The sequence below is a fragment of the Microcaecilia unicolor genome, chromosome 11, assembly GCF_901765095.1.
Source record: "Microcaecilia unicolor chromosome 11, aMicUni1.1, whole genome shotgun sequence".
Classification (NCBI taxonomy): Eukaryota; Metazoa; Chordata; class Amphibia; order Gymnophiona; family Siphonopidae; genus Microcaecilia; species Microcaecilia unicolor.
Genome location: NC_044041.1, coordinates 84,362,377 through 84,385,095, shown reverse-complemented (window position 1 = coordinate 84,385,095; position 22,719 = coordinate 84,362,377). Strand labels below are relative to the sequence as shown.

Below are 22,719 nucleotides of genomic sequence, written 5' to 3'. Positions count from 1 at the left end.
TAGAAGTGCTGACCCAGCACCGCAAATCTGAGAAATCTCTGATGGGGCTGCCAAATGGGAATGTGCAAGTAAGCTTTAAAAAAAAGCCATTAAAAACTCGCCTGGTTGAACAGCAGCAATAACTGCCCTTAATGTCTCCATGCGGAAGTGACGAACCCGCAAAAACTGGTTTACTTTTCTGAGATAGAGAATAGGCCGTAAAGCCCCTCCCTTCTTTGGAACCACAAAGAAGATGGAGTACCGACCTGTGCGCCTTTCGAGAGGAGGAACAGGCACGATAGCCCCTATCCTTAGCAGGTCTCGCAAGCACTGCAGAACCGCTGTCCTCTTGGCCCGCAATACACAGCGGCACTCCAGAAAGAAGTCTGTGACGGGAGAGAAGAATTCTAGCTTGTAACCCTCTCGCACCACATCGAGGACCCACTGGTCCAAAGTAATTCTGGCCCACTCTGGAAGAAACAGAGAAAGCCGACCACCAATCTGCTCTCCTCCCGAGTGAACCTGCGCCCCATCACTAGGAGGCCCGAGAAGCAGCCCCCTGATGACAGGGGCGTCCAGCCGGATGCTTCTCTTTGCGAAAGGAAGAACGCTGCCCAAAACGAGGACGCTGAAAGGCTGCGTTGGACCGCCCCGAGCGATACCATCGCGTCTCTCTGAAACGTGACCTTGAGGCTCCCTGTCTGGAAGAAGACTTGGGTCTATCCTCCGGAAGACGTTGAGATTTGGAATCTCCCAAATCTTTAAAAATCTTTTCTAGGTCTTCCCCAAAAAGCAATTTCCCTCGGAAAGGCAATTTAATGAGCTGTTGCTTAGAGGCCATATCTGCGGTCCAATGACGGAGCCACAGAAGACACCGAGAGGAAACAGTCAAGGCCATGAGTTTGGCCGAAGCACAGACCAAATCATACAAGGCATCCGCCAAGTACGCCAGCCATGACAGAATCTGAGCCATGAGACAAGCTCTAGCCGCATAAGAACTACAAACAGAAGTTTGAAGTGTCAAAGCAGCCACCTAAAAGGCGCGTTTTACAGAGGCCTCTAGCCGTCTGTCTTGCTTATCCTTAAGTGCCACACCACCGTCCACTGGAAAAGTAGTCTTCTTAGTGACCGCCGTCACCAGGTTATCCACCCTAGGTAGAGCAAACTGCTCTAAACGGTCCGCTGAAACCGGATACAGCCTGGCCATAGCCCTGGCTACTTTCAGCCCCCCCATCCGGATCCGCCCACTGGGCCGAAATCAACTCTTTAATATCAATAGCTTCATGTACCGGAAAGGCCTTAGAAGGTTGTCTGGTACTAGCCATCTTGGGGTTGACCGCCTGAGAAGCCGCAACCTCAGGGTCCTCTATATTCAGGGCTTCCAGCTACTGAGAGATAAAGGAGGACAACTCCTCCTTATAGAAAATCCTCACGGCGGAAGAGTCCTCCGGTTGGTCAGTGAGGACACCGTCCTCCATGTCCTCTACCCCTGTCTGCTCCGAGAGAGCCACCACGGAGGGAGCTGCAGGCGACTGTATGCAGGACCCCTCCTCAGACACCAAAAAAAGCCTAGGCTTTTTAAGGGAGGAGAAATCCTCTGGGGAAAAACCCAAAATCTCTTGGTTACCCCCAGATGCCCTGAGAGGATCAAAGGCCAAAGCTGTTGCAGCCCCATGAGGGGGGGGGGGGGGGGGGGGGGGGGGGAAACAAGGCCCTTTTCAACAAAAACGCCTGATGGAGTAGCAAAATAAACTCTAGCGAAAACCCCTCCCCCGCAACGGAGGAGGTCGAAGCCATGGCACCTGCACCACCGTCCACAGTGCCTGACGGCCCCCCCCTCCGACTCCCCTACCAGCGGAGAAAAAGCCTTGCCCAAAACCGCTACCGGAGTCCGGCTCAGTGACCGATCGCAAAATGGCGTGAGAATCGCCAGGCTCCGGGCAGGAAAGCACACTCTCGAGGGGGGCCCCCCCGCTCCATCGAGTCCCGCCAAATCAGCGCAATTCGCGCTGCAAAGGCCTGCTGCCGAATGCCGTTTCCCGCATCGGGAACAGTGTTTTACCGCCTCTGCTACCATCGCCCACCCCCCAACAGGAACCCAGCAGGACTTACCCCGGACCGGGAAAGCGCGGGAACTGACAGCTGAGCCGAAGGAAAAAAACTCTCCAACTCCACTTCAAGGCAGGCTCAGACAAGCAGGCAACAGAAAACAGGACTGACAGCAGTAACACAAACCTGCTCTCTGCAAAAACACACTTCCCTGTGCTTCTGTTTCTCTTTTTTTTTTTTTTTTTTGAAAAGGCAGAAACAAACAGGGAAGGAAAGGAACAGCAAAAGCCTGTTCAGAGGGAATTTGAGGTGCAGCAGGGACCCAGCAACTGCGTATGCTGCCAAAGGGGACACCACCAGTCCGCCACCCCCGTCTCAAACTGGCCACCGGCCCAGGCGCACCCTTAGAGGCCTTGGGCCCAGGAGCTGAAGAAAAAGCCATCCACCACCTGCTAAGATAGAGACATACTAACTGAGGAAGGAGCTGGCCGTCTGGCATCACTGCCTTTAGTTTATCTCTATCTCCACCTGCTGGTAGGCGGACAACCACTACTTCCTGCATTCATCTACTGCAAGTGACAAGGAAAGACAGCTATGATGAGAATAGAAAACATCAGCAACCCATTAACTCCCACTGTGGATAAGAGTGTGCAGAGCAGGATAGCAAACAATTCCCCACAGAGCAGAGATCAACTCTCCCCTTCCTGAAGCGATGAAAGCAGGCAGAAATTTACCGCCACTCAAATTTCAAGAGTTTAGTCCCTCTCTCACAGCTGCTAAAGGCTAAAACGGCTCATTCTACCCTCATTCAGGTTTTTTAAAAAACTTCAGTTCAAAGGAGGGGGAGAGCAGCCATTGTCAGACTATCTAAGAAAGTACATTCTTGAAGTTTTGTTACAAGAAAATAAATCTGGGCCCAATACAAAAGCCTCAGAGCTGGTGGGTATGTCCTGCAAAAAGAGAATGCATTATGCACAAAAATAAATAAATAAATAGGCGATATATTAGGTGTTCTGGATTTGATATACCGCCTTTCTGTGGTACAACCAAAGTGGTTTAGTTCATCATTTGCAGGTACTTTCTCTGTCACTTATACCTGGGAGCCACTTGACTAACTGGACCAGAGGCTAGCCTGTTTAATTAGTCCAGGAGCTGCAGACCATCTCACTTTCACCTGCTGGAGATGCAAAAACACTGGAATGTGGGAGCGGAACACAGGTCATATAGAGCAGTGGTTTTCAACCCAGTCTTCAGGATATCCACAATGAATATGCATGAGAGAGACTTGCATACTAAGAAGGCACTGAATGCAAATCTCTCTCATGCACATCCTGAAAACCCAAATGGCCAGGTGGCCACTGAGGACTGAGCTAATAACCACTAATACAGAGCACAGTACAATTCTGTATTCTCTACCGCCACTTACTGGTTGATGGATAACACACCCATAAGTTCAGGACTAGTCTGGAGAACACTAAGGAAACATTAAGTTAGTCCAATACAAAAGTATGACCTACAACTTGTAAGTTGACCTTCAGCTGTAAAAATAAATGTTGCCATTTTCAGTGATAGAAGTATGTACTCAAGCTCTCCTTTGCTCAAGCGTCCTCTCTGCATACTCAAAGTGAGATATGAAGTCAGTGGAAACCCTTTCACAGGAGCTGCTGCCACAGGATGGCTATGAGGGGTTGCTGGTTTGCAGGTTACCTGCACTGGTTTCCTTCCTCTCTGTCTCATTCTCAACTTCCTCGCCTGTCAGCTTCTCATCGTTTTTCTCTGCTTTGTCCTTCTCCGTCATGCTGTTTTTGTTTGTTTTCTGAAGTGGCCCCATCTTTGGTCCCAGGACACGGGATTTCAGGCGCGAGTAAACCTCAGCAGCCTTCTCCATCACGTCCTTGTTGGCTTTGTAGCGGCGAATCTGGTGCCGCAAGTGGACAGAAAAGCATGCACAGACATTTAGACAGAAAGACAAATAAAGAACAGAGCAGAAACTTCATACTAGAATTTTTTCAAACACCTCTGGTATGAAACCCAGCCCAGCTGGTTTGGGGTTTTAAATTTATTTCTTGGCTTTCTACAATCTGAGCTCAAGGTGGGTACATTCAGGTAACAAGTTATTTCCCCATCCAAGTGGGCTTATGATCTATGGGTGAACAGACTTGCCCAAGGTCAGTGGGGGAAGTGGGATTTCAACCCTAGCTTCCATGGTTCAAAACCTGCTTCTCTTCCATTTACTACCTGAACATTATTATACAATGTCTGCCCCTCAGCACCACCATATCATACCTCAACAGAAAAGGGTGCAAGAAGAGCAAGTACAGAGCTGTGCTAAAGGAGGGGGAGAAACCACTGCAGACTCTGGCCAGGAAGAGGTATGGTGGAAGGGGCAATTAAGGGGTGTAGGCTATTCTCTATTTTTCTTGAGGCACTAATGTAAAATCTTATCTTGATAACATTATACTTCTGTTTTTTGTGTACTGAGTAATAAGGGTGTGCGCATTTGGGCACCTAAACATTTAAGTGCATACAAATCACTTCTACATCTATGAATTAATGCACATAAAAATCTATTTGTGTTCTTTAAAAAAAGTTCTAGTGCATATACAATGCACACAGAAAGCAAAGATACTTACCTGTAGCAGGTAATCTCCGAGGACAGCAGGCTTTATATTCTCACAAGTGGGTGACACCGATCCACATCGCCCAGTCTGGGACTTATAAAAAGCATAAGTAGATTTTGTGGAGTGTGAGACATTGCTCCACCTCGCACGTGCGAGTGCCTTTCCACCCGCTGCGAGTACGCAGTCTCCTCAGTTTTATACACCAAAAAAAGTAAAAATAAAAAAGGAGACAACTCCAAGGGGAGGTGGGTGGGATTGTGAATATAAAGCCTGCTGTTCTCTGAGAATACCTGCTACAGGTAAGTATCTTCGCTTTCTCCAAGGACAAGCAGGCTTATAGATTCTCACAAGTGGGGAATCCCTAGCATTCAGGCTCACCATAAACAAACATTGGTCAACTGAGCCTCGCAATGGCGAGGACATAACAGTGATTAATCTGAAACTATATAGAATCCGAATGAGAGTGCAGCCTGGAACGGAATAAGACAGGCCTAGGAGGGTACAGTTGGATTCTAGACCCCAAACAGATTCTGCAACACTGTCTGCCCGAACCGACTGTTACGTCGGGTATCCTGCTCAAGGCAATAGTGTGATGTGAATGTGTGAAGACCACGTCACAGCCTTGCAAATTTCTTCAATAGAGGCTGACTCCATGTGGGCTACCGATGTAGCCATGGCTCTGAAATTGTGAGCTGTGATATGACCCTCTAGGGCTAGCCCAACCTGGGCATAAGTGAAGGAAATGCAATCTACCAGACAATTATTTACAGCCAAGCCAGAAGATACCACTGTATCTGCTCTGACCCAGGGGACAGAGACAGACACCTTGAAATCCTGACTGCAGCCTTCGAACAGAAAGGCTACAACCCCAAAATAATCTCCAAGAATATAGCCTCCTCCCACAGACAGAATCCCCCTTATAATGACATACAACCCAGAGCTGGAAAAATTAAGAAAAATCATAAAAGACCTGCAGCCTGTACTCCAGGAGGATGAATTACTGAAAGAGATATTTCCATCTCCACCAGTGCTGGCCTTCCGACAACCACCCAACTTAAAACACAAGCTAATTAGAAGTAAACTCCCAATACAGACTCAAAAAGAAAAGAATGGCACACATCCTTGCAATATATCCAGCTGCAAACTATGCCAAAACATTTCACAGGAACCCACAGTCATTCACAAAGGAAAAATATTCAACATTAAGGAATCTTTCATGTGCTCATCTTCCAATGTGGTATATATCATTCAGTATAAAAAATGCAACAAAGGCTACTACATTGGAGAAACAAGTCAGATGCTAAAGAAGAGATTTAATTTACACAGACACCATATGAAAAATGCTAGTACAAATAAAGATGTCACGCCTGTGGGGCAGCACTTTACAAAATCAGAACACTGTACCAGTGATTTCATGGTAAGAATCCTGAAAGGGAACTTTAAAACAGTACAGGAACGTAAGACCTTTGAAGTCAGAATGATTAAATATTTTGACACCCACCAGACAGGACTTAGATCTGGGTTTTCTAGCCCATTATAAACCATAACTTTGTCACCCTCCTGTCTCCATGCATATCTCCCTGTCCCTCATCCACCCGACTCTTCCTGTCTCTCACCTATTCACCCCATCCTGTTAGACTGTCACTGAAATGCTTTGATGTTTCACTTATATATACTGCCATCTACCAACATTTGCTTATTTCCGATCTGACGAAGGGCAACCTTCGAAAGCTAATCAAGAATTGTATTAAGTTATGTCCAATAAAAAAGGTATCATCTTATTTTTATTGATTACCAGACAATTAGAAATGGTGCATTTCCCTATGGTGACCCCCCATTCTGTTGGGATCAAAAGAAACAAAAAAAGTTGTGTGGACTGTCTGTGGGATTTGGTCCGCTCCATGTAGTAGGCCAATGCTCTCTTGCAATCCAAGGTGTGCAAGGTGCTTTTGCCAAGATGGGCATAAGGTCAGGGAAAGAATGTTGGCAAGACAATGACTGGTTCAGATGGAACCGACACCACTTTAGGTAAGAACGTAGGGTGTGTATGGAGGACTACTCTGTTGTGATGAAACTTAATATAAGTTGCATCCACCACTAATGCCTGCGGCTCACTGACTCTATGAGCTTAAGTAAGAGCCACCATGAAAATGACCTTCCAGGTCAAGAAATTCAGATGGCAGGAATTCAGTGGCTCAAATGAGCTTTCATCAGCTGGGTGAGAATGATATTGAGATCCCATGACATGGGGGAGGTTTGACAGGGTGCTTTCACAAAAGCAAACCTCTCATGAAGCAAACTAGAGGCTGACCAGAAATGGGCTTACCCTACACACTAATAAGAAGTAGATTGTAAGCTCTTTGAGCAGGGACTGTCTTTCTTCTATGTTTGTGCAGCGCTGCGTATGCCTTGTAGCGCTATAGAAATGCTAAATAGTAGTAGTAGTAGTAGTAGTAGTAGTAAGTACTAATTGCACTAAGGTGAACCTTTACGTAGTTGGTCTTGAGACCAGACTCTGATAAGTGTACAAGTTATTCAAGCAGGGTCTGTGTAGGGCAAGCAAGGGGACCTAGGGCCTTGCTCTCACACCAGACAGCAAATCTCCTCCATTTGAAAGAATAGCACCTGTTAATGGAGTCTTTCCTGGAAGCCAGCGAGACCCAGGAAGTGAATTCTAGGCTCTCAACATACAAGCTGCAAGAGCCAGAGACTAGAGGATGAGATGTAGAAGAGACCCTTCGTTCTGTGTGATGAGGGTTGGAAAACACTCCAATCCCCACGGTTCTTCGGAAGATAACTCCACAAGTAGAGGGAACTATATCTGTCGCGGCCAGTAGGGCGAGATCAGAATCTTGGTTCCGCGTCCGTGCTTGAGTTTCAACAAAATTTTCCCCACTAGAGGTATGGGAGGATAAGCATACAGAAGACCTGTCCCCCAAGTGAGGAGGAAGGCACCCAACACTAGTCTGTCGCAGGCCTGAAGCCTAGAAAAGAATTGAGGGACCTTGTGGTTGATCTGAGTGGCAAAAAGATCTACTAAGGGGGTGCCCCATGGTCAGAAGATCTTGCGGGCTATGTCCATATTGAGAGATCACTTATGTGGTTGCATTATCCTGCTCAGTCTGTTGGCCGGGGTATTGTTTTTGTCCAAATACCACACACAGATCGGTGCTGCTCGCTAATATTGATAATCTCAAAAACCAAAACAAGCAGTTTCGTAGTGTCTATGAGGGGAAAAGTCTCAACTGTTGCAGCAACAACTCAGAGCTATTAGTTGCATGCACACACAAAAGTCATCATCGACTAAAAAACCCCTGTGTAACTTTTTAATATTTTAATTCTATTTATTCTTATTAAATTTGTTCATGCATCATCTCAATTGTTATCACAGTCATAGTCCCCAGAACCCTTGAGAGCAGATTCTACACTTCTACACTTCTTCCCTTGGTTCATTAATCTCATCCCATGGCTTTTCCTACCATCTCTATGATGATGACTCCCAAATCTACCTTTCTACCCCTGATATCTCACCTTGCATCCAAACCAAAGTTTCAGCGTGCTTGTCTGACATTGCTGTCTGAATGTCTCAACGCCACCTGAAATTAAACATGACCAAAACTGAGCTTCTCATTTTTCCCCCCAAACCCACCTCCCCGCTCCCCCCCATTTTCTATTTCTGTTGATGGCTCTCTCATTCTCCCTGTCTCCTCAGCTCGAAACCTTGGGGTCATCTTTGACTCTTCTCTCTCCTTCTCTGCTCATATCCAGCAGATCACCAAGACCTGTCGTTTCTTTCTTTACAACATCCGTAAAATCTGCCCCTTTCTTTCCAAGCACTCTACCAAAACCCTCATCCACACCCTTGTCACCTCTCGTTTAGACTACTGCAATCTGCTTCTTGCTGGCCTTCCACTTAGTCACCTCTCCCCTCTCCAATCGGTTCAAAAAACTCTGCTGCCCGTCTCGTCTTCTGCCACGGTCGCTTTACTCATATTACCTCTCTCAAGTCGCTTCACTGGCTCCCTATCCGTTTTCGCATCCTGTTCAAACTTCTTCTACTAACCCATAAATGTACTCACTCTGCTGCTCTCCAGTATCTCTCCACACTCATCCTTCCCTACACCCCTTCCCGTGCATTCCGCTCCATGGATAAATCCTTCTTATCTGTTCCCTTCTCCACTACTGCCAACTCCAGACTTCACGCCTTCTGTCTCGCTGCACCCTACGCCTGGAATAAACTTCCTGAGCCCCTACGTCTTGCCCCATCCTTGGCCACCTTTAAATCTAGACTGAAAGCCCACCTCTTTAACATTGCTTTTGACTCATAACCACTTGTAACCTCCTCTCCATCTTCCTGTACACATTAATTGATTTGATTACTTTATTTTTTGTCTATTAGATTGTAAGCTCTTTGAGCAGGGACTGTCTTTCTTCTATGTTTGTGCAGCGCTGCGTACGCCTTGTAGCGCTATAGAAATGCTAAATAGTAGTAGTAGTAGGATTCCACCACCATGGAACTGTAAGGCAACTGAAGCTTATTAAAACCAGGTGTACTGTGGATCCAGTACATGGTATCGATCTTCTTGGGTATGACCAGGACTGAGAGGGGACTCCCAATTCCTAATGAAGACTTCTTGGAGTACCTCATGGAGAGGGACAATCACAGCCTCCCTAGGAAGAGACGTGTAGTCCAGGACCTCGAGCATCTTGGTCCTGGGCTCGTCCTCCACTTCCAAAGGAAATGGAATGGCATCAGCCATTTCCTTGACAAAAGAAGAGAATGAAAGGCTCTCCAGAGGAGACTTTCTCCTTTTAGGTGGAGGGGAGGGTTCAGAGGGAATTCCACAGGACTCATCGGAGGAAAAGTACCTTGGATCCTCCTCTAAATCCCATGAGCACTCTTCTTCAGTGTCAGACAATACCTCCTGGTGGGAGTGTAGAGACCGAACCTGTCCCAACGTGGCGTTATGTCTGTCGAGAAGTCACCTCAACTCCAGCGACGCTTCTTCCACTGACGTCGAGGGAGTGCTGGCTTGGGTGGCAGTAGACAACAGAGTCGTATGTGGCTTCTATGTCAGAGGCCACACCACAGGCAGAGGGCCGCAATGGAAGGCAGGGTAGGCGCGAGCACCCCCAATGCCGACACACAGCATTGCAGAGGGAAGACAGATGCCAGCTCAGGAGCAATTGCAGAACTGCTGGGGTCAATGCAGGAGCTGGGTCTTGGCTGCGGGAGACCGGTCCTCCAGGCACCGATGCTTCTAGGGTGACACATCCTTCAATGCCCCAGAGCTCCCGGCACCTTGCGTCAAGGGTGATCCATGGCGATGCTTCTTGACCTTCACCCAAAGCTTGTCATCCAGGCTCCTCAGTGCCGATGAAGTCAAATGACAATGGACTGTCCCGGGGGTCCTACACAATATGAGGCCTCGAGGCAGGTGGAGACCCACTCGATGCTTCACTGCTCCCAATGTCTAAGGGTGTAGCAGCAGCCATGCTTAATGATGCTCCCGGTGCGATGCTTGACATCGTTGCAAACGCCTCTGACCTTGATGATGTTGAGAAACCGGACAATCCTCTCTTGTTGAGCCTCTCTGGGTCTTCTTCTTCATAGGAAAGCAGTTAGCGGAGCTATGGTCGGGCCCGAGGCACTGAAGACACCAAGAATGGGTGTTTTTCCCAGAGATCGTCCGATTGCACCGGGTATAGCGTTTAAAGCCACTGAGAACCTTCATGAATATGGAAGGAAAAAACTTCCTATGCTAAATTAAGCAAAGCAAAGCGATGGTGTCTGAAAAAGGGGCACGGCATGGCAACAATGAAGGGCAAGATCCTGGCCAAAGTCAAAAGGAAACTTAAAACTGGGCAAAAAACTAGAAACTAAAGAAAAATATTTTTAAAAGGGGGGGTTCCACGAAAAAAAAATCGCCGAAAGGCACAAAAAAGCTCTTTGGTCCAAGCAAAAGTGAGGTTGTTGTAAAAAAAAAAAAAAACACCTTCTCTTCACCATGGTAGAAAAAGAACAGAGACTGCATTCTCGCAGTGGGTGGGAAGGCACTTGTGCATGCACAGTGGAGCGTGCCTCACACTCCACAAAGCTCTACTAATGCTTTTCATAAGTCCTGGACCAGGTGATGCATGTCGGTGTCACCCAATTGTGAGAATCTATAAGCCTGCTTGTCCTCAGAGAAAGAACAAATAGGTGAAACAAAACAGAAAATACCAAACATTTTGGAAAAAATTTAAAAATTAGAATGAACCACAATTTTTTTTTTCTTTAAACCTTGCACCCTTTACTGAGTAACTGTTAGAAGATTCAAATAAGCCAGTTACTCCTCGGATAGCTTCTCCTTTATAGTGTTAACTATAGAAAACCAGAAGACAGATCAAAAAAATCCTAGAAAAATCTGAAACTACAAATATAATTGGACAGGAGAAAAAGAAGACCTCAGAAGCCCTTAAAGAGATTAATAATGAAATATCTCAGATTAGGCTTCATATCCATTTAGCTATTGTTGGGGAATTTGTGGAGTGATGTACGTGCTTGTAGTCTGTTCTTTATTGGACAATGTTTTGTTCCGAGACCTTTTTCTCTTCACATTTTTTTTTTCAGATTTTTTGTTGGATATATGTTTGTGTAATTAAGTTCCCTATGTGTCTATCAAGATAGTGGATTTCCATACAAAGACTTACTGTTTACGTGTGGGCTGATATTTTGGATGTTCATTAAAAAAAAATAAAATAAAAAACCCTCACAGAACCATTTATATAATTTCAAGTTTCTTTATTCTCGATATACAGCTAAAGGGTTAGTACCATCATAGCGATTCACAATAACTAAATAATAAATATTAGAAAAGATTATAAAAAAAGAACTACAACAATCATATATCATCTATCAAATTCCTACACAAACTGTAAACCTAATAAGTGCAATTTAAATCTTTATTCCAATTCCGAATATTTCTCTCTCATATAATCTGTGCCGAGTATAAAAACTATCAATGCGGAGCTAGGAAATCTTACCTTTAGACCCAACAGGGCTGCCGTTTCACCAAACAACTTTCAGGCTTCTTCAGGGGTGTAAATCAAACTCCTTTTTTTTTTTTTTTTTACACTTTCATTAAACCAGCATGTTTTTGTTTCCCAAACTAGCTTTTCTTATTTGGCATGATCATTCAGCATGATGTCTAGCTGCTAAAGAGATGGCTCCATATTGACAGATTATATAAGCACTTTTGATAGACTATAAAAACGGCTTTTTTTTTTATGACCAATGAAAGAAAGATTAAGTTTAATCTGCCGAGATATTTCATTATTAATTTCTGCAAGGGCTTCTGAGAGCTTTTTTTCTCCCACCCAATTATATTTGGGATTGTAATGCAACTTGTTTCGAACAAGACCATGTATACCTTTTTCAGTGTGGCCACCACATCTGTGTTCTTCTGCAGAATGTGAGATGTAACCTGTAGATTTCCAAGCTCTTCTAGGGCTGTCAAACACTTCTCAACATCCTTACCAAAAAATAAAACATAGTTAACTCAAAGACAAAATGGAAGACACCACCACCCCCCAGTCAGCAGTGATCCTGACAGTCCACATGTTGCAGCTCAGCTGCCATACCAATACCCTCACAAAGTTCAAAAAACTACATACACGATTTTGAAGGCTTCAAATACTGGAGGTACAAAACTGCATTCTACATATGCCACTCATACAAGATTTAACAACTTTGTCATCTGCCATCTACCAAAAACAGTTCTGCACTGCCCTCACTATCCCATCTAAACCTTCATTTGTACTTACAGGATTATCGACTTTCAGTGCAAACTTGATCTCGCTGTGGAGTTTCTGCAGCTTCTCTTCCACAGATGGCTCTAGGGAATTAGAAGAATTAAGACTTAAGCATTAGAGGCTGACCGAATTTCAGTTTCAGATTTGGCACTGAAACCGGACCAAAATCCAGGTTCAGGTTTCGGTCAAAAATGAAACTCTATCGCCCCACCCCCCCACCCCCCATCATCATCATCCTTAGGCCCTGATGGTCTTGTGGCCTCTTTGGAGGGAAGGAACAAATCCTACTCATTCTTGCCCAGTGTTGCTGTTCCATCTCAATGGCTGCCAAGACTACTGCCTGTGCTAGCTCCAATCACAAAATGGCTGCAGGGACCTCCCATTATAGTGTCGGCAGGCATTGAGACGGAGCAGTGGTATAGGACAGGAACGAGTGGGATTCGTTCCTTCCCCAAAGAAGTCACTAGATCACCAGGGCTTCCTAAGGGAGATAGAGTTCGATTGGGGGGGAGCTTTTTTGGTCAGGTGTGGGTCAGTTTGTTTCTACCAAAATTGAGCAGCCAATTTCGGTCACAGAGTCGGTTTCAGCAAAGCTCCTGGGTTTGGTTGGGCTCTAAGCATCGGTCCCACAGTGCTTCAAAGCTGCCATCTCATGCTTGGCAGAGGACAGGACTAGCCATTAAACAATGCTGTTGGAGTGGCAGGAAAAATGGAATGCCTTGGACTTTATAGTGGAACTGTTGGCAACAGATGGATACTTAGAATGGTATGGCATCAGTCATGCTGTAATTGTGTTTATTCCTCAATATTCTGCTACACAACTGAGACCCTCTGCTCTTCCTTTTCAGCCCACCATGCATCAGTATCTACTCTCTCACCTTTCTTTTTTTCAACTCTCTTGTCAGAAACTGGGTCAGGCTTTTTCCTTGCTTTATCCACCTTTGGAGGTCTGAAAAACACAGATCACAGGGGCATCAGCAAGAGAGAAAGGAGTCACCTTCTTTTTTACTTCTCTCTCCAATCCATATCTCGGGGTTCACTAAACTCCAACCCTACCTCTTACTTTCCCCAGCAGTGGAATCAGAATTTCCCAGCTCCACGTTTGTTTCAACGCAGCCCTGACCTATCAACGGGTTTCTCTCCCCCATGTTGTATGTATGCGTCAGAGAATCCCTGACCTGCAATTTGGTTTCTCTCACCCCACGCCCCTAGGAGACAGTAAAAGGAATGTGTACAGCTGGGATTTCTCTCACTAACCCCTACTCCCACCATGTTCAGTAGATCCCTGACCTGCTTCTGGTTTTTTCCCCCTCAGTGCGGCCTCTCTTTTCCTTCTGATTTGGTTTCCTTGCTGACTCGGACTGCTGCTTCTTCACTGGCGTCTTCACCTTAAAATATACAACACGACAGGTGAGGCACAGTAACTTGGGACAAATTTGAAACCTATTCTCTCCCTTGAGGGGCAACTCTGCTGGCAAACAAGGCAAATCATGGGTAGGACAAGGTCACCAGATGAAGGAGCTTGCCAGCTGAGGGCTTGAAAAGAAGCTTCTTCTAAGACCAAACACAATGACAATAGTAACCCCTGCAGTGGCAGGCCTCCTCCGCCTCTGCCTCCAATACAGCTCAAACCCCTTAACTTGGTAATTGCTCTGCAGGAAGACAGGATTCAGGTCTCCTGTGCTCCAATATATAATGCTATAGCCAAGTTACTGGACAGGCAGAAGCATTTCTCCTTCAACATATATTTTGGGCTCCTCCAAATGTCCCATGTCCTCTCTCCCCCTCACCTGTTTTTCTGAGTCCGAAGAGGAGGAAGATGGGTCTCTGGCTCGAACCCTCTTCCCTTTCTTGGCAGACACGGCTTCCTTCATATCATCACCGCCGCTGCTGCTGTCGCTATCACTGTCTTTCCCCTTCTCCATTTTCTCTTTTTTTTTCTTCTCCTCCTCTTCCCTCTCCAACTCTCGCAGTCTCCGGAGCTCCTCCTCCTGTTCCTTCCTCCGCCGTTCCTCTATCTCTCGACGTCGTTCTTCATCCCGTTTCTTCCACTCACTGATTCGGTCCACATCACTGTCACTGTCACTGAAGGGAAGGAGGTCGTCACACTAGAATCTGGAGTTTTATAGGTTCTGATAGTTTGTACTGGGGCAACAGAAGAATTAGCCAATGAAGAGGCAGATGATATTTCTTGGTATTGTCTAAAGAAAGGCGCTATGCGGTTTGCAAATCATGTGCATCACCGTTTTTGGCTAAGTCTGCTGTCAGTCCAGCCTGCAAAGAATCTAGCTCTCTTCATGACAAAACAGATATTAGAACTTGTAAATAAAAGTCAAACAATTCTATCCACTGCTAGTAGAAAAGCACCTGATATTCTGATGCTTCCATTACCTTCTGCACAAATCTCTCTTCAATTTAAGTTCATTTTAGCAAATAAATGTTTTTAAGATTTTGGCTTTTGCCGGTGATCTTTTGGTACATCTGGTCTCCCCCCTCCATGTCTCTCCTGACACTACAAGAGTTCTCAGGAATACAGGGAGTTTTCGGGGTTCAGGTTGAACATGGATAAAATCAGAGGCATTGCCGACTATTCCGATACAGAGAGACTGGGTGGGTCCTTTTCCTTTGTCTTGGGCTACAAAGCGAATGCTACATACCTGTAGAAGGTATTCTCCGAGGACAGCAGGCTGATTGTTCTCACTGATGGGTGACGTCCACGGCAGCCCCTCCAATCGGAATCTTCACTAGCAAAGTCCTTTGCTAGCCCTCGCGCGCCCGCGCGCACCGCGCATGCGCGGCCGTCTTCCCGCTCGAGCCGGCCAGTCTCATATGTAGCAAAAGAGATACAAGGGAAGACACAACTCCAAAGGGGAGGCGGGCGGGTTTGTGAGAACAATCAGCCTGCTGTCCTCGGAGAATACCTTCTACAGGTATGTAGCATTCGCTTTCTCCGAGGACAAGCAGGCTGCTTGTTCTCACTGATGGGGTATCCTAGCCCCAGGCTCACTCAAAACAACAACCATGGTCAATTGGGCCTCGCAACGGCGAGGACATAACTGAGATTGACCTAAAAAATTTACCAACTAACTGAGAGTGCAGCCTGGAACAGAACAAACAGGGCCCTCGGGGGGTGGAGTTGGATCCTAAAGCCCAAACAGGTTCTGAAGAACTGACTGCCCGAACCGACTGTCGCGTCGGGAATCCTGCTGCAGGCAGTAATGAGATGTGAATGTGTGGACAGATGACCACGTCGCAGCTTTGCAAATTTCTTCAATGGAGGCTGACTTCAAGTGGGCTACCGACGCAGCCATGGCTCTAACATTATGAGCCGTGACATGACCCTCAAGAGCCAGCCCCGCCTGGGCGTAAGTGAAGGAAATGCAATCTGCTAGCCAATTGGATATGGTGCGTTTCCCCACAGCCACTCCCCTCCTATTGGGATCAAAAGAAACAAACAATTGGGCGGACTGTCTGTTGGGCTGTGTCCGCTCCAGATAGAAGGCCAATGCTCTCTTGCAGTCCAATGTGTGCAGCTGACGTTCAGCAGGGCAGGAATGAGGACGGGGAAAGAATGTTGGCAAGACAACTGACTGGTTCAGATGGAACTCCGACACAACCTTTGGCAAGAACTTAGGGTGAGTGCGGAGGACTACTCTGTTATGATGAAATTTGGTGTAAGGGGCCTGGGCTACCAGGGCCTGAAGCTCACTGACTCTACGAGCTGAAGTAACTGCCACCAAGAAAATGACCTTCCAGGTCAAGTACTTCAGATGGCAGGAGTTCAGTGGCTCAAAAGGAGGTTTCATCAGCTGGGTGAGAACGACATTGAGATCCCATGACACTGTAGGAGGCTTGACAGGGGGCTTTGACAAAAGCAAACCTCTCATGAAGCGAACAACTAAAGGCTGTCCCGAGATCGGCTTACCTTCCACATGGTAATGGTATGCACTGATTGCACTAAGGTGAACCCTTACAGAGTTGGTCTTGAGACCAGACTCAGACAAGTGCAGAAGGTATTCAAGCAGGGTCTGTGTAGGACAAGAGCGAGGATCTAGGGCCTTGCTGTCACACCAGACGGCAAACCTCCTCCATAAAAAGAAGTAACTCCTCTTAGTGGACTCTTTCCTGGAAGCAAGCAAGATGCGGGAGACACCCTCTGACAGACCCAAAGAGGCAAAGTCTACGCTCTCAACATCCAGGCCGTGAGAGCCAGGGACCGGAGGCTGGGATGCAGAAGAGCCCCTTCGTCCTGCGTGATGAGGGTCGGAAAACACTCCAATCTCCACGGTTCTTCGGAGGATAACTCCAGAAGAAGAGGGAACCAGATCTGACGCGGCCAAAAAGGAGCAATCAGAATCATGGTGCCTCGGTCTTGCTTGAGTTTCAACAAAGTCTTCCCCACCAGAGGAATGGGAGGATAAGCATACAGCAGGCCCTCCCCCCAATGCAGGAGGAAGGCATCCGATGCCAGTCTGCCGTGGGCCTGAAGCCTGGAACAGAACTGAGGGACTTTGTGGTTTGCTCGAGATACGAAGAGATCCACCAAGGGGGTGCCCCACGCTTGGAAGATCTGGCGCACCACTCGGGAATTGAGCGACCACTCATGGGGTTGCATAATCCTGCTCAACCTGTCGGCCAGACTGTTGTTTACGCCTGCCAGATATGTGGCTTGGAGCACCATGCCGTGACGGCGAGCCCAGAGCCACATGCTGACGGCTTCCTGACACAGGGGGCGAGATCCGGTGCCCCCCTGCTTGTTGACGTAGTACATGGCAACCTGGTTGTCTGTCTGAATTTGGATAATTTGGTGGGACAGCCGATCTCTGAAAGCCTTCAGAGCGTTCCAGATCGCTCTCAACTCCAGGAGATTGATCTGTAGATCGCGTTCCTGGAGGGACCAGCTTCCTTGGGTGTGAAGCCCATCGACATGAGCTCCCCAGCCCAGGAGAGACGCATCCGTGGTCAGCACTTTTTGTGGCTGAGGAATTTGGAAAGGACGTCCCAGAGTCAAATTGGACCAAATCGTCCACCAATACAGGGATTTGAGAAAACTCGTGGACAGGTGGATCACGTCTTCTAGATCCCCAGCAGCCTGAAACCACTGGGAAGCTAGGGTCCATTGAGCAGATCTCATGTGAAGGCGGGCCATGGGAGTCACATGAACTGTGGAGGCCATATGGCCCAGCAATCTCAACATCTGCCGAGCTGTGATCTGCTGGGACGCTCGCACCCGCGAGACGAGGGACAACAAGTTGTTGGCCCTCGCCTCTGGGAGATAGGCGCGAGCCGTCCGAGAATCCAGCAGAGCTCCTATGAATTCGAGTCTCTGCGCCGGGAGAAGATGGGACTTTGGGTAATTTATCACAAACCCCAGTAGCTCCAGGAGGCGAATAGTCATCTGCATGGACTGCAGGGCTCCTGCCTCGGACGTGTTCTTCACCAGCCAATCGTCGAGATATGGGAACACGTGCACCCCCAGCCTGCGAAGTGCTGCTGCTACTACAGCCAAGCACTTTGTGAACACCCTGGGCACAGAGGCGAGCCCAAAGGGTAGCACACAGTACTGGAAGTGTCGTGTGCCCAGCTGAAATCGCAGATACTGTCTGTGAGCTGGCAGTATCGGGATGTGTGTGTAGGCATCCTTCAAGTCCAGAGAGCATAGCCAATCGTTTTCCTGAATCATGGGAAGTAGGGTGCCCAGGGAAAGCATCCTGAACTTTTCTTTGACCAGATATTTGTTCAGGGCCCTTAGGTCTAGGATGGGACGCATCCCCCCTGTTTTCTTTTCCACAAGGAAGTACCTGGAATAGAATCCCAGCCCTTCTTGCCCGGATGGCACGGGCTCGACCGCATTGGCGCTGAGAAGGGCGGAGAGTTCCTCTGCAAGTACCTGCTTGTGCTGGAAGCTGTAAGACTGAGCTCCCGGTGGACAATTTGGAGGTTTTGAGGCCAAATTGAGGGTGTATCCTTGCCGGACTATTTGGAGAACCCACTGATCGGAGGTTATGAGAGGCCACCTTTGGTGAAAAGCTTTCAACCTCCCTCCGACTGGCAGGTCGCCCGGCACTGACACTTGGATGGCGGCTATGCTCTGCTGGAGCCAGTCAAAAGCTCGCCCCTTGCTTTTGCTGGGGAGCCGAGGGGCCTTGCTGAGTCGCACGCTGCTGACGAGAGCGAGCGCGCTGGGGCTTAGCCTGGGCCGCAGGCTGTCGAGAAGGAGGATTGTACCTACGCTTGCCAGAAGAGTAGGGAACAGTCTTCCTTCCCCCGAAAAATCGTCTACCTGTAGAGGTAGAAGCTGAAGGCTGCCGGCGGGAGAACTTGTCGAATGCGGTGTCCCGCTGGTGGAGCTGCTCTACTACCTGTTCGACTTTCTCTCCAAAAATATTATCCGCACGGCAAGGCGAGTCCGCAATCCGCTGCTGAATTCTATTCTCCAGGTCGGAGGCACGCAGCCATGAGAGCCTGCGCATCACCACACCTTGAGCAGCGGCCCTGGACGCAACATCAAAGGTGTCATACACCCCTCTGGCCAGGAATTTTCTGCACGCCTTCAGCTGCCTGACCACCTCCTGAAAAGGCTTGGCTTGCTCGGGGGGGAGAGCATCAACCAAGCCCGCCAACTGCCGCACATTGTTCCGCATGTGTATGCTCGTGTAGAGCTGGTAAAACTGAATTTTGGCCACGAGCATAGAAGAATGGTAGGCCTTCCTCCCAAAGGAGTCTAAGGTTCTAGAGTCCTTGCCCGGGGGCGCCGAAGCATGCTCCCTAGAACTCTTAGCCTTCTTTAGGGCCAGATCCACAACTCCAGAATCATGAGGCAACTGAGTGCGCATCAGATCTGGGTCCCCATGGATCCGGTACTGGGACTCGATCTTCTTGGGGATGTGGGGATTAGTTAAGGGTTTTGTCCAGTTCGCAAGCAATGTCTTTTTTAGGACATGGTGCAAGGGAACAGTGGACGCTTCCTTAGGTGGAGAAGGATAGTCCAGGAGCTCAAACATTTCAGCCCTGGGCTCGTCCTCCACAACCACCGGGAAGGGGATGGCCGTAGACATCTCCCGGACAAAGGAAGCGAAAGACAGACTCTCAGGAGGAGAAAGCTGTCTTTCAGGAGAGGGAGTGGGATCGGAAGGAAGACCCTCAGACTCCTCGTCAGAGAAATATCTGGGGCCTTCTTCCTCTTCCCACGAGGCCTCACCCTCGGTGTCAGACACAAGTTCACGGACCTGTGTCTGCAACCTCGCCCGACTCGACTCCGTGGAGCCACGTCCACGATGGGGGCGTCGAGAGGTAGACTCCCTCGCCCGCATCGGCGAAGCTCCCTCCGCCGACGTAGTCGGGGAGCCTTCCTGGGAGGCGACGGCAGCCGGCACCGCACGCGGCACCGACGCCGGAGACCTCACCTCGGGCGATGGACCAGCCGGCGCCACGCTCGACGGTACCGGTGGCGCAAGCACCGCCGGTACCGGAGGGGTAGGGCGCTACAGCTCTCCCAGGATCTCTGGGAGAACGGCCCGGAGGCTCTCGTTCAGAGCGGCTGCGGAGAAAGGCATGGAAGTCGATGCGGGCGTCGACGTCAGAACCTGTTCCGGGCGTGGAGGCTGTTCCGGGCTGTCCAGAGTGGAGCGCATCGACACCTCCTGAACAGAGGGTGAGCGGTCCTCTCGGTGCCGATGCCTACTGGGTGCCGACTCCCTCGGCGACCCAGAGCTCTCTGGTACCGACACGGGAAGGGGACCGGTGACGATGCTTCTTCGATTTCTTGGAACGAAGCATGTCACCGGAGCTTCCCGGTACCGACGAGGAGGACGTAGAATCCAAGCGTCGCTTCCTCGGGGCCGAGGCCGAAGGAGGGTCGGTCTCGGGGGGGCTGTACCGCAGGAGCCCTCAGGGTAGGGGGAGACCCACCCGAAGGCTCACCGCCACCAGCAGGGGAATGGACAGCCCTCACCTGCACTCCTGACGATGCACCACCGTCCGACGACATCAGCAGACGAGGTCCCGGTACCACCGACGTCGATGCAGCTATCCGATGTCTCGGCGCCGATGCAGAGGGCCGATGCCTCGATGCACTGGCAGCCGAGGATGAAGCTCTGGACGCTGAAGACGTCGATGCACTCGATACCCCCGGTGCCGATGCCGACGAAGAGCCCGAGATCAAAACGTTCCACAGGGCCAATCTCGCTACCTGAGTCGCCTTTGCAAAAGGGAACACAGACTACAGGCCTGAGGGCGGTGCTCGGCCCCCAGACACTGAAGACACGACGCGTGCCTGTCAGTGAGCGAGATAACCCGGGCGCACTGGGTGCACTTCTTGAAGCCGCTGGAAGGCTTCGATGTCATGGGCGGAAAAATCACGCCGGCGAAATCAAAATCCGAAATGACGAAAATGAGCACCAAAACTTTGAGGGAGAAAAATCTCGACTGAGGCCGAAAAGAGGCCTACCCCGACGACGAAAAGGATTTTCCGAAGAAAAAACAACACGTCGAAGACAAAGGACGCGCGAGGTCGACTTTCCGGGGCTCTACACGGCGAAAACACGACCGTACTGAGTGCGGACAAAAGAAGACTGGCCGGCTCGAGCCGGTTTCAGGCGGGAAGACGGCCGCGGGCGCGCGAGGGCTAGCAAAGGACTTTGCTAGTGAAGATTCCGATTGGAGGGGCTGCCGTGGACGTTACCCATCAGTGAGAACAAGCAGCCTGCTTGTCCTCGAAGAACTCAATTTACGTATTTGACCCTCTGGAGCTATTCAGTAAACATTAAGAAGTTAATGTGCTCTACTAAACAATAGTTGACAATATGGAGCTCTTTACCCCTCTCTGTCCATGGGAATATTAGTTTTATATCGTATGTCTTTGTTTCTGCGTTGGTTATATGTATTTCAACAGTTTCCTCTTTGGGAACTGAAGTGGGATATTTAAGGCCTTCAACCGGGTGGTAAGTAGATTAATTTGAAGAGGGCGGAAGCTGAAGGTACACATGGATTTGTTTTATGGGCCCTGGGCAGCGGGTGGATTGGGGATCCCCAATCTCCACCAGTATAATTTGGCGTGTCTCTTTAGGCACCTTAGAGATTGGGTATTTGAGACTGAGGTTTATACTCCCTGGCTTATGGAAAGGGGGCTTTTTCATCCACTACACCCTCACTATCTTCTGCATGCGCCAGGCACGACCCCATCTTCGAACTTATGGTTCTACTTAAATCTATGCGTGCAGCCTGGCAGAAGTTACTCAAACATTGGCATAAGATACCCATTAATACCGATTTTCTACCTTTAGAGGGGAATTTGAATTTCACCCCACAAATTCATTCTTCAGTTTTTCAGGAATGGGGCAGACAAGGGTTATTTTTGCACTGCAGATATGCCAAGCAAAACCAGCACCTTCAAACTGTATGACAGTATTGTTGGTACGTTGTCCCCACACCCAGGAAATTTCTGTGCATATTTATAAAATCGCCCACTACAAGTCTCAGCTTCTACATATGGGGTGTGTTTTGAACATGGTCACCCAAATGCAATTCTTTTTTACATCCACTCAGGTGCCTTGTTTTCATAAATCTCTCACTGTGCTGATGCCTCAAAAATCTCATGTCCTCATTGTGGCGAGATGGAATTTGGAACTGCACCATCATTTGAGGGAGGATGCTTTATCTAAAATCATACGCCTAATCCCACAGATAATTTATAATGCTCGGTATAGGGAATACCTCTTTCTAACAAGAGCTTATTTTTTATCTGAGACAGACATTCCATGCTGGGTGCATCCTGTCTCCTCAGTGTAGTGCTTACAGGGCGATAGAGAATACATTATTTCATGCACTTTGGATATGCCCAACCATTCAGGGATATTGACATCAGATGCACACATTCGTACAGAATCTCTTCCCTCTGCCCCCAGCTTTTTGTTAGGGTTGAGAACAAATACAGGCTCCCTTTTGAAAGGGTGCCAACACTTCCTCTATAAGGCATATATATATACAGTGGGGGAAATAAGTATTTGATCCCTTGCTGATTTTGTAAGTTTGCCCACTGACAAAGACATGAGCAGCCCATAATTGAAGGGTAGGTTATTGGTAACAGTGAGAGATAGCACATCACAAATTAAATCCGGAAAATCACATTGTGGAAAGTATATGAATTTATTTGCATTCTGCAGGAGGGAAATAAGTATTTGATCCCCCACCAACCAGTAAGAGATCTGGCCCCTACAGACCAGGTAGATGCTCCAAATCAACTCGTTACCTGCATGACAGACAGCTGTCGGCAATG

At 48.4% G+C, this 22,719-nt stretch overlaps 1 protein-coding gene across 1 annotated transcript in view; it reads right to left on the bottom strand.

The window, feature by feature from the left end:
• HDGFL2 (HDGF like 2) overlaps positions 1–22,719 on the bottom strand; it is an 84,593-nt gene that overhangs the window by 35,406 nt on the left and 26,468 nt on the right. Inside the window, exons 9-14 of the mRNA XM_030218719.1 lie at positions 14,234–14,528; positions 13,734–13,831; positions 13,322–13,392; positions 12,456–12,526; positions 12,062–12,163; positions 3,736–3,946 (exon numbers count right to left, since the gene is read on the bottom strand). Of these exons, the coding sequence (XP_030074579.1) occupies positions 3,736–3,946; positions 12,062–12,163; positions 12,456–12,526; positions 13,322–13,392; positions 13,734–13,831; positions 14,234–14,528 (848 nt within the window). The remainder of the gene's footprint in view (positions 1–3,735; positions 3,947–12,061; positions 12,164–12,455; positions 12,527–13,321; positions 13,393–13,733; positions 13,832–14,233; positions 14,529–22,719) is intronic.